General features: G+C 42.9%; 1 protein-coding gene across 1 annotated transcript; it reads left to right on the plus strand.

The window, feature by feature from the left end:
- Nucleotides 1–8,378: 8,378 nt before the first annotated feature.
- LOC103203568 (protein S100-A12-like) lies at nucleotides 8,379–9,151 on the plus strand. The gene is made up of 2 exons (XM_007948628.1): nucleotides 8,379–8,516; nucleotides 9,011–9,151. The coding sequence occupies exons 1-2, from the start codon at nucleotides 8,379–8,381 to the stop codon at nucleotides 9,149–9,151; spliced, it is 279 nt and encodes a 92-aa protein (XP_007946819.1).
- The last annotated feature ends 2,482 nt before the right edge of the window (nucleotides 9,152–11,633 follow it).

Consider the following 11,633-nt stretch of genomic DNA (forward strand, 5'->3'; position numbering starts at 1 on the left):
TTCAAACCCACCAGCCACTCCTTGGAAGGAAGGTTGGGCAATCCTACTTCCATAGTGATACTGCCTCAGAAACCCAAGGAGGGGTCGCTATGAGTGGGGTTTGACTCGACGGCACATAACAACAACAACAACAACAATAGATCAAGTACTTGTGAGAAGTGATGCTCTGGGTGATCAGATATTTGATACTTTTCTGCAATTTTTTTCAGCATGAGGAGTATAAGGAAGCTGGTTGGTTGGTCTTACTTACACTAGACAAAGTGGTGAAAGAGCAATATGAGCTCAGAGCTGCTGAGTCTTGGCTTAAGTGCCACATAAAAGATCTCAGTGCTTCCAGTTGTGCTGTGAGAGAATGCCTTATATCTTCTAGTAACAGAGCTGATATTGCTGAAAACCAAACCCAGAGTCTTATTTTAAGGGTGGCTGAATTACAACGCCAATTAAATTGCCAACCCAGACAGGTGTCTGACTTTAAAGTGAGAGCATTGATTTGGATGAAATGGGATCCTGAAACCTGGAATGGGGACATATGGACAGATAGTCAGGAAGATCAGGATATGAAGCCTGTAAATTCTGTTGAATGCCTCCCATCTGAATGGATTACTGTAAAACCATGATCCCCTCCACCTCAGTTTGATGGGATTAGCCAAACTGTTCCTTCTGGGTCATTGCCTGAGGCAGAGGCCATGGAAGACATTCCTGAATGCTCTCAGGAACTGCCCCAATCACCCATTGTTGCTGCTAGCCCTATAACTAAAGTTAAGTCCAAGCGAGCCCCAAAAGGTGAAATACAAAGTGTGACTGAGGAGGTAGTATGCTATACCCGAAAAGACCTACCTGGTTTTGCTAACATATACAGACAGAAACCTGGAGAATATGTATGGGAATGGCTACTGAGGGTGTGGGATAATGGTGCAAGGAATGTAAGATTGGATCGGTCTGAGTTTATTGAGTTATGCCCAGTAAGTACGAATTCTTCATTCAGTGTTTCAGCTCTAGAGGTTAGGAAAGGATCTAATAGTTTATTTGGTTGGCTTACTGAGGCATGGATTATGCAGTGGCCTACATTAAGTCCAGTTAAAGTACCAGACCTGCCGTGGTGTAATGTAGAAGAAAGTATCCAGAAGCTTAGGGAAATTGGTCTGTTAGAATGGATTTATCAGATTAGATCCCTAGAGCCAGAAATGGAGAGTCCAGAAGACATGCCTTTTACCAGTATGGTGAGGAATAAATTTGTGAAGGGAGCTCCAGCATTCTTGAAGACTGCTGTGCTTGCTATTTTATGTAAACCTGATTTGACATTGGAAACTGCCCTAATTGAACTAAGACACTTAACTACGACGGGGCTGATTGGACCCCATGGTAGCAGGGGCCATGTGGCAGCAGTTAATCGACAAATGTAAGGTAGGCGTAGTTAGCATAATGGACAGCAGAGTCAGAACAGTAATCAGAACAGTCTGACTCATGTGGAATCATGACATTGGCTATTTGCTCATGGTGTTCCTAGTAGTGAAATACACTGCAAGCCTACTAAATATTTACTGATCTGTATAGACAGAAGAATTCTAGATCATGTGAACAGCAACCTAGATTGAATCACAAGAATACAGAGTCATGACCTCTCAATCAATTCCCAGACTTGAGTCAGTTTGTTGTTGTTGATGTTGTTGTTATGTGCTGTCTAATCGGTCCCGACCCCTCCTTGGGTTTCCGAGGCAGTATCATGATGGAAGTAGATTGCCCCATCTTCCTTCCCAGGAGTGGCTTGTGGGTTTGAACAGCCAGCCTTCTGGTTAGCAGTCAAGTGCCTTAGCCACTATGCTACCAGAGCTTCAGTCAGTTTACAGACCCATAATCCCTTGAATGAAGGGGAGGCCAAGTCCCTTTGAAGAAGGATCCCACTACATTGCCAAAATCTATAATGTCAATCTTTCTCCCAGCTTTCACCAAAGGGATCTGAGGCCTATAACGAGTATCTGTTCACTGGGGAAAAGGAAATAATCAGACTTTTCAGGGTCTACTGGACACTGGCTCTGAATTGACACTAATTCCAGGAGACCCAAAGTGTCATTGTGGCCCACCAGTCAGAGTTGGGGCATATGCAGGTCAGGTTATTGATGGAGTCTTAGCTATGGTGTGTCTCACAGTGGGCCCAGAGGGTCCCTGAACCCATCCTGTAGTGATTTCCCAGTGCCAGAATGCATAATTGGAATAGAAATACTCAGCAATTGGCAAAATTCCTACATTGGGTCCCTGACATGTGGAATAAGTGCTATTACGGTAGGAAAAGCCAAGTGGAAGCCAATAGAACTGCCTCTACCTACAAAAATAGTAAATCAAAAGCAGTACTGCATCTCTGGAAGGGTTGCAGGGTTGCAGAGATTACTGCCACCATCAAGGACTTGAAGGATGCAGGGGTGGTGATTCCCACCACATCCCATTTAATTCACCTATCTGGCCTGTGCAAAAAACAGATGGATCTTGGAGAATGACAGATTATCGTAAACTTAATCACATGGTGACTCCAATTGCAGTTGCAGTTCGTGATGTGGTTTCATTGCTTGAGAAAATTAGTACATCTCCTGCTACTTGGTATGCAGCTATTGATCTGGCCAATGCCTTTTTCTTGATACCAATTTCATCCACCTTCTGCTCCAGTGATTAATTTTGCGACCCTGCAACCCAGAGAAACCTAGGGAGAGGTCTCAGCCTCCCTCCCATCATAAACATTCAAGATCTTTAAGCTGACATTTCACATGCCAAAAGTTTTCCTAAAGCAACCACAACCATGCCTCTGCCTGACTGGCTACCTTCCTCTATCCCCTGCCCCCCCCCCCCAAGGATTCTGTTGCATGTCTCTGTGTCCTACCCAGAGAGTAAGCTCAATAAGGGCAGGGACTGAGTCTGTGGCATCACTAGGGCTGGTGCCACCCAGTGCAGTAACTCATGGTGTCACCCTCCCAACATGGACCTCTTCCCATACCAGACCATACAGAATCCTTTGTTGTTGTTGTTGTTATGTGCCATTGAGTCGGACCCGACTCATAGAGACCCCTCCTTGGCAGTATCACTACCGAAGTAGATTGCCCAACTTTCCTTCCGAGGATTGGCTGGTGGGTGGGTTTGAACCACCAGCCTTCTGGTTAGCAGTCAAGTGCCTTAGGCACTACGCTACCAGAGCTCCTACAGAATGCTTAGTAGTGTTTATTATAAATATTAATCATAGAATAATATGTAATAAATATAGTTATAAATTGCTTACATGTAATATTTCTTAAATTATATGAATACTAACAATAAAATTGCTTTGTATAATCTTCCTATATTGAATTATATTATTAGTTACAACACTATTAGTAACTGAGCAGACATCTTTTTAAAATTTTTCTCCTTGTTCTCCTTTAATTATTACTCCATTCTCAAAAAAGCTAGATATAGGTTCACAAATATGAATTACCACAGTATTGTAGCAGAAACACCAGGAGATTTGACAAAATCAAAGACTATAAAAACATCAGCAGCCACAGAAACAACAGCATGTGTTTGTAGTGCGTGCACACAAAGACACATGATTTGAGCGTCATTGTAACTGGGTAATAATGACAACTGACAGCTGTGTCTGGAGAGAGAAAAGGTTCAAAAAGTAAATTAGCATAGAGTTTTAACCTTGTAGGTATATTGATAAAGGTAAGCTGTGTTGGGAGCTCTGGTGGCGTAGTGCCTAAGGCATTTGACTGTTAACCAGAAGGCTGGTGGTTCAAACCAACCAGCCCCTCCTGGGAAGGAAGATTGGGCAGTCTACTTCTGGTAGTGATACCGCCTTGGAAACCCAAGGAAGAGTCAGCAGTGAGGTTGTTTATTTGGTGTAAGCTGTATTATGAAAAATATTTTTGTTGTTATAACTAACTACAGGGATATTTTTATAAAAAGTGATGAATTTCTGCTGAAACACTGCACGAAAAATTATAGGCAGTCATTCTGGTGTCACCGCCTCAGACTGCGTCACCTGGTACGGTCTGCATCCCCCTTAGCCCTCCCACGATGCTACTGGACTGAGTCTGTCTTGTTCATTGCTGGTCTGTCCAGTGCCTGCCCAGTTAGCAGATAACCAGGTGTCTGTTAGCACTTCCTGGATGAAAGAACATTGGATCTCTCTCTCTTACCTCGTGCCTGCTCAGAGGTTAAAGCAGATCTGAGGCTGTAGCAATCAGCTCTTTCACTTCCTTCCATCTTTCCTTGTACTCCTTTAAATGGATGTCACCCTCTTTTCGTTTTTCCTTTCCTGCCTGGGAGTTCATTTCCTTCTCAGAGATGGTTGCTTAAGAGAAGGTGGCTCTGTGAGGGAAGAGGCCTCATATTTATTCTTTGAGACTCAGTGCCAGGCTCTGGGCTAACTTTTGGGGGAAAACTGAGTGTGATGGGCTGCCATCTGGTCAAGCTGCCTACTTTAAACTCCAGGTGTGCCCCTCACCCCTTCTTTACTCTATTCAAGCACTTTCTCACACCTCTTCTCTGTTGAGCCTCATAACACCTCTATAGGCATATATTATTTTGTATATAAAGAACCATTTTAATTTTAGGGAAAAATGTTACAACAACAACAGCAAAGCTTTTGAATTTGGACTTGACACTTCGAAATGTTACATAACCTCTCAACTCATTTTCTTCATCTGGAAAATGGGCATATTAGTAGCACTCAAATGTCACTGCTGTTTTGAGAATTAAGTGAGGGTGTGTGTAAAAGCAGTGTGTAGCATGTTGTAAGTGCCCAATGTATGTTTAGATTTTTTAAGATGGATTTTTGTTTTGTTAGAATAGTTTTAGGTTCATAGAAAAATTGAGAACACAGTGCAGACTGTTATGATGTGCATGCATACATTTTCTCTAGTGCCTAAGGCATTTGACTGCTAACCAGAAGGCTGGTGGTTAACCAGCCCCTCCTCAGAAGGAAAGTTGGGCAATCTAATTGCATAGTGACATCGCCTCTGAAACCCAAGGAGGGGTCTCTATGAGTCTGATATGACTCTATGGCAGTGTTTTTTCTTTTCGGTTTATTAACATCTTACATTGTTGTTTTTAGGTGCTCTTGACTTGATTCCGATTCATAGAAACCCTATATATGACAGAACAGAACTAACCTATAGAGTTTTCTTGCCTGTAATCTTTATGAGAACAGATTGCCAGGTCTTTCTCCCACATACAATTGTTAGAGTTGTTGTTGTTGGGTGTCAAAGAGTTGACTCTGACTCATAGAGACTATGTGCAACAGAAGGAAACACTGCTGGTCCTTTATCATTCTCAAAACCCTTGCTGTGTTTGAGGGCACTGCTGCAGGCACTGTGTCAATCCATCTCATTGAGCGTGTTCCTCTTTTTTGCTAATGCTCTACTTTGCCAAGCATGAGGTCCTTCTCCAAGGACTGTTCCCTCAAAGTATGTGAGATGAAGTCTCACCATCTGCACTATTAAGGAGCGTTCTCGCTGTATTCCAAGGCAGATTTGTTCATTCTTCTGCAAGTCCATGGAGTATTCAATATTATTGGCCAACTCCATAATTCAAAGCCATCAATTCTTCATTGTTCCTTCTTATTCATTGTCCAACTGTTGCTTCCAAATGAGGCAACTGAAAATACCATGACTTGGGTTGAGTGTACCTTAGTCCTCAAAGTGACATCTTTGTGTTTTCACACTTTAAGGAGGTTCTATTGCAGCAGATATACCCAGTGCAATATGTCATTTGATTTCTTGACTGCTGCTTCCGTGGGCATTGACTGTGGATCCAAGTAAATTGAAATCCTTAACCACTTCAGTATTTCCTCTGATTATCATGATGTTTCTTACTGGTGTAGTTGTGAGTCTTTTCTTTATGTTTATACCCATACTGAAAGCTGTGATCTTTGATCTTCATCAGTATGTGCTTCCAGTCTTTGCTTTCAGCATGCAAGGTTGTGTCATCTGCATATTGTAGACTGTTACTGAGTCTGCCTCTAATCCTGATGCAGCATTCTTCTTACCTTCCAGCTTCTTGGATTATTTGCTCAGCATACAGATGGAATAAGTATGGTGAGGAGATACAATCCTGATACAAATCTTTCCTGATTTTGAACCATGCAATCTCCTCTTGTTCTGTTCACATGACTGCTTCTGGGTCTATGTACAAGTTTTGCATTAATACAGTAAAGTGTTCTGGAATTCTCATATTTACAATGTTATCCATAATTTGTTATCATTGACACAAGCAAATGCCCTTCATAGTCAATGAAACACAGGTAAACATCTTTCTTGTATTGTTTGCTTTCAGCCAAGGTCTATCTGACATCAGCAATCATATGCTTCACTCAGCGTCCTCTTCTAAATCCAGCTTGAATTTCTGGTAGTTCCCTGTTAATATACTGTTACCATTTTTGAATTATCTTCAATAAACCTTTACTTGAGTATGATATTAATGATATTGTTCAATGATTTTTGCATACTGTCAAATCACCATTCTTTGACATGGGCACAAATATACAGATCTCTTCCAGTCAGTTAGCCAGGTACCTCTCTTCCAAATTCTTGACATAGAAGAATGAGAGCTTCCAACATGGCATCCATTTGTTGATGATGGTTGGTATTCTGTCCATTCCTGGCACCTTGTTTTTCACCAATGCCTTCAGTGCAGGAAACATCAAAAGAAGATAGAAGGAATATAAGGAGTCACTGTACCAAAAAGAATTAGAAATAGCATATAGTCAAGAATTGATTGTTAGAATTAATGAACTAAAGTTATTAATACATTGTTATTAACTCAAACTCATGGTTTATTTGGAGTTCTTTAGTTTTTACCTAATGTCTCTTTTCTCTTCCAGGATTACATTTTCACTTTTATTATTTCTCTTGTCATTATAGGGAGCTCTGGTGGTGTAGTGCCTAAGGCATTTGATTGCTTACCAGGAGGCTGGTGCTTCAAACCCACCAGCTACTCCTTGTAAGGAAGATTGAGCAGTCTACTTCTGTAGAGATACCATCTCAGAAACCCAAGGAGGGGTTGTTGTGAGTCTGGCTCTAGAGTCAATGGCAGTGAGTTATGTTTGTTTTTATTGTCATTATCATTTTTCCTGTAATAGACAATTGGCAAATGTCTCTTCCAGGCAGTGAAACCTATTCTCTCAGCCCATTATTAAGGAGGGGCAGATGGAGTTCCTGAAGGCTGGGCCTTGACCTGAGGTTAAGGAAATGCAAGGATAAATCAGGCTGAGCAGTGGGTGGGTTGTTGGGTGGGTGCAACGTGAACTGCCTGTATTACAGTCAAAGCCACAGGTTAGAAGCTTCTCTTGAGCAACAGAGCATGTCCAGAATTTGCCTCAGGATGAATCAGAGAGAGGATTTCTTCACTCACTGTTCAAGATGAAGTCTGGAGTGTCTTATATAAACCTGCCTGGCCCAGTGTCTCTCACTAGTGTGGCTTCTTGCTACTGCTTCTGTGCTGCCTGTGCCTTGAGGGGTAAGTGTTCTTTCCTTGGTCGTTTCCACAGGGTGGTGATTGCAAGTGGGTCCTTTGTAGGCTTTTGGAAACCACAATCTGGTGTTCACTTGAGCATCTCTGGGTTGATGGTATTTTGTCCCAAGTGCAGCAGCTCTTGGTGTAATAGATAAACTGAGCCTTGGAGTTTGGGGATGGCTAAGGTGGAGTGTTATGGTGAAGGTCTGTCAAGGGTGTATGGCCCATAGACCATCACCTGGGAATATGAACAGCCTGATCAACTACAGAGCGCTTCCCAGGTTAGCTTGAGTGAGCAATACCCTTTGAATAGTCCTCCTTTGTGGATGGGGGTAGCTTGGAACACTGTGGAGAGACCAAGGCTGATTCTTTTAGATTTTTTTTCTTTTTTTGAGATTTGGGTGAAAATTTACTGCGCAAATACACTTTCCATACAGCAGTTCACATACACTTTTTCTCATGACATTGATCACAATTTAGCACAATGCAACATCTCCCCCTCCTCCCACTTCCTCCCCATAGTTACCTCTTCCCTGTGTCCATCTCTCCATGCACTCCTACCCCCTGAGCTGTCTCCCTGTGCCTGAGCAGCCCTTCTTTCTCTCATGCTTATTCCCTCCAAGGAGTGGATCTACCTCAGTAAATGCTCAACTGGTATGCCTGTCTATTGTTTGTCTGGAATCCAAATTTTAATTGGTATTATATATCCATCTCCTCCCCATCTCACTGATAAATGGGAAGTTCAGCATGGATCAGACACAGTCAACAGAGCACAATGCAGGGGGAAGTCATGTCTTCCTTTAAACCCTTGATACTGAAAGAGAGGAAAGAAAGGGTGTGGTAAGGAGGGCAGGGCTGGACCTCCTGTGTCTTCAACAGGTTAACTTGTGGTTGAGAAGATGACGATGCTGGAAGACCACCTGGAGGGAATAATCAATGTCTTCCATCAGTATTCAGTGCGGGTGGGGCATTTTGACACTCTCAGTAAGGGTGAGCTGAAGCAGCTGATCACAAAGGAACTTCCAAACACCCTCATGGTAAGTGATGCCCTCTCAACTCAACTGCACCACCCTTCTGCACTGAAGGAAGCATCAAGCCCAGAAACATGATAGGACAAGGACTGGGGTGGGGCAACCTCAGTTAGAACCCCAAGGGTGTTGTCTGCAAGCTGGGCAATTACTCCACTTCTCTCTCTCCATGGCTCACTCATCACCTTAGGTTACATTTACTTCCTCTTCCTTGAATCTGTATCCTCATATGTAAATTAGAGAGAGGCAGGCAAGGAGCTGGATTAGGTGAGCTCTAGAGTACTTTCCAAATCAAGTCTTGGACGATTCCAGGATGGTTCACCACAGTTTCTTCTCTCTTCCTCTGTTTCTTCTGGGGATCCTTCCCCATGGTTTTGGTCGATGAGTTATTGTTTCCGGGTTCCCTAAGCTGAACTTTAAGGGAGAGGGTACCTGGAGAAAGGAGAGTAAGGATCTTGTTTGGAAATCCTGACCTCATAATCTCTGCTATCTTTTTCTCCTAGAATACCAAAGATCAAGCTACCATTGACAAAATATTTCAAGAGCTGGATGACAATCGAGATGGAGAAGTCAGCTTTGAGGAGTTCGTGACCCTGGTGGCCAGAGTGATGGTGACTGCCCATGTAAATATCCACAAAGGGTAGAAAGCTATCTCCCTGGATTTCCTTCCCAGAAATGTCTCTAAGAAATTCCCTCATTCTTTCATCAAAGCCTAGCCTTTCCTGAGGGAAATGAGATCTAATAAATGTATTCTTAAAATGTTCTTAACAACGTCTGGAGTTTTTTTTATTTTCATGCCCATTGTCCTCAAACTTGATCATGATTCACCCCTCTGCAAGTTCTCATTTAGACATTTGAGACCCCCTTCTTCCTTTGTTCATCAAATATTTATTGAATTTCCACTGCTCACTCATTCATTCATTCAGCAAATGTTTACTGAGCATCTGTGATAGCCAGAAACAAAAGAGACAAAATCCTTGTCCTCTTGGAGTATGCATTCTATTAGAGCTTTCATTCCACAGCATTCTAATCCGCCCCCCCCCCATCTTTCTCCACTTTCCATATGAGGAAATAAATTTCAGAAACAAACCCTGCTATATTGAATTCTATTAGAAAGGAGCCTTGGTGTTGCAGTGGATAAGCACTCTACTGCTAAGTGAATCTCACCAGATGCTCCGTGGGAGAAAGATGTGGCAGTCTGTGTCCATAAAGATTACAGCCTTAGAAACCCTGTGGGGCACTTCTGCTCAATCCTACAGAGTCCCTGTGAGCCTTAGAAACCCTGTGGGGCAGTTCTGCTCAATCCTACAGAGTCCCTGTGAGTCAGAATCTACTTGATGGTGACGGCTTTGTTTTTTTATTGGAAAATAAAAGATATGCAAACAAATAAAAATATATCCTATAATACACTGGTAGGTGATGATAAGTGATATGAGGAAAACTAAAGTAGGATGTTGGGCCTGGGGCAGAAGTAATGGAGGAGAGGGTGCTGATTTAGATGGGATGGTCAAGGAGTACATTTAAGCAGAAACCTGAAAAAGATGAAGGAGGGTGGCTTGCAGACATTTGGGCCTAACAGTTCCTGGTAGATGGAGACTAAGGTCCTAGGCTGGGCACATACTTGAAGTGCTTAGAGAACAGCACCAAATCCAACCTGCCTAAGATGGAGTGACTGAGGCAGGGAGTTGTGGAAGACAAGGCATAAAGGTAGCAGGGGTAGATAAGCAAGGACTTATAGACTGTGAGTGACACAGACTGTAAGTGCTCGACTGCTAGCCCAAAGGTTGGCAGTACGAATTCACCTAGAGGTACCTTGGAAGAAAGCCCTGGAGATCTACTTCTGAAAAATCAGCCTTTTAAAACCCTATGGAGCACAGTTTTACTCTGCACACCATGAGACATCTTTAGTTGGAATTGACTGGACAGTCACTAACAATATAGACCAAGGGCAGGACTTGGAACTTTATTCTAAGTGTGTTAGGGAGATGTTGGGGGTTTTAGGCAGAGAAGTGAGATGATTCAATTTATGTTTTTTTTTTTTTTTTTCAATCACCCTGGCTGCCTTTGTGGAGAATAGATCACAGGAAGCAGGCAAGAGTGCAAGCAAGGAGATGAGGTAAGGAAGGGTTCCTCAGACAGAGGCTGTCTACCACCCACTCCCTCTGAATGAGTTCTGGCTCATTGTGACCCTCACTGGGTTTCTTCCAAGGCTGGAAATCTTTACTGAACTAGAGTGCCTCTTCTTCCTCCTGCAGAGAAGCTGGTGGGTTTGAACCACTGACCTACTGGCTAGTAGCCAAATGCCTTACCCATTCCACCACCAAAGCTCCTTGTAATGTATGAACCCTTATTGAAAATGCACTGTGATAGTTGGACCTGTGTGTCAACTTGCCTGGACTACAATTCTGTGTGGTTTAAGCTGTTGTGATGTAGTTATTCCCATGATGGGATCAGATGATTACGTTTTGAGCAGGGAATCTTTTGAAAGGGAGTTTCCTTAGGAGTGTGGTCTGCTTCCAGTATATCTATGGGCTGTCCTGGAAAAGAGACATTCTTCTGTGGATCGAGATTCTGTTGTGCTGCCTACAATTGTCTCTAAGTGAACAACCCACTATCTGGCCTGGAGATCTTGGATTCTTCATTCGTTGGAGTCAACAGCCAGTGTACTGCCTACCAGCCTTGAGCTCCTCAGCCCCTGAGGCTGCAAGAGTTGGGAAAAGCCTCTAGCTTGACATTTGATCCAGGAACTTTGGACTTGCCAGCTTCTATAAGTGTGTGAGCCATTTTCCTAAGATAAATTTCTCTATTTACTGGTTTTGTTTCTCTAGAGAACCCAGTCTAACACATTAGGTACCGAGAGTGGTTCTAGAGAGAAAAATCATAAGGATGGGCTTCCTAAATTGGTTGTCTAGTTTGATTAATCTTGAAGACACTAGTGACCCTGCCTCTGTTAGTAAGAGGGCCTTGGTAATCTGTGGCATGAGGTGGCAACATTAATATGTGAAATAACACCACTAATAGATCAAGTGGGAGCTCTGGTAGCATAGTGGCTAAGACACTTGCCTGCTAACCAGACGGCTGGTGATTCAAACCCACCAGCCACTCCTTGGAAGGAAGGTTGGGCAA

This window comes from Orycteropus afer, unplaced genomic scaffold, assembly GCF_000298275.1.
Source record: "Orycteropus afer afer isolate SDZICR_OR568_19922 unplaced genomic scaffold, OryAfe1.0 scaffold00217, whole genome shotgun sequence".
Classification (NCBI taxonomy): domain Eukaryota; kingdom Metazoa; phylum Chordata; class Mammalia; order Tubulidentata; family Orycteropodidae; genus Orycteropus; species Orycteropus afer.

Bases quoted from the DNA above. Each gene is read 5' to 3' on its own strand.
- LOC103203568 (XM_007948628.1), top strand. From the start codon at position 8,379: ATGACGATGCTGGAAGACCACCTGGAGGGAATAATCAATGTCTTCCAT. The intron at 8,517-9,010 runs GTAAGTGATGCC...TTTTTCTCCTAG, and splicing joins AACTTCCAAACACCCTCATG to AATACCAAAGATCAAGCTAC.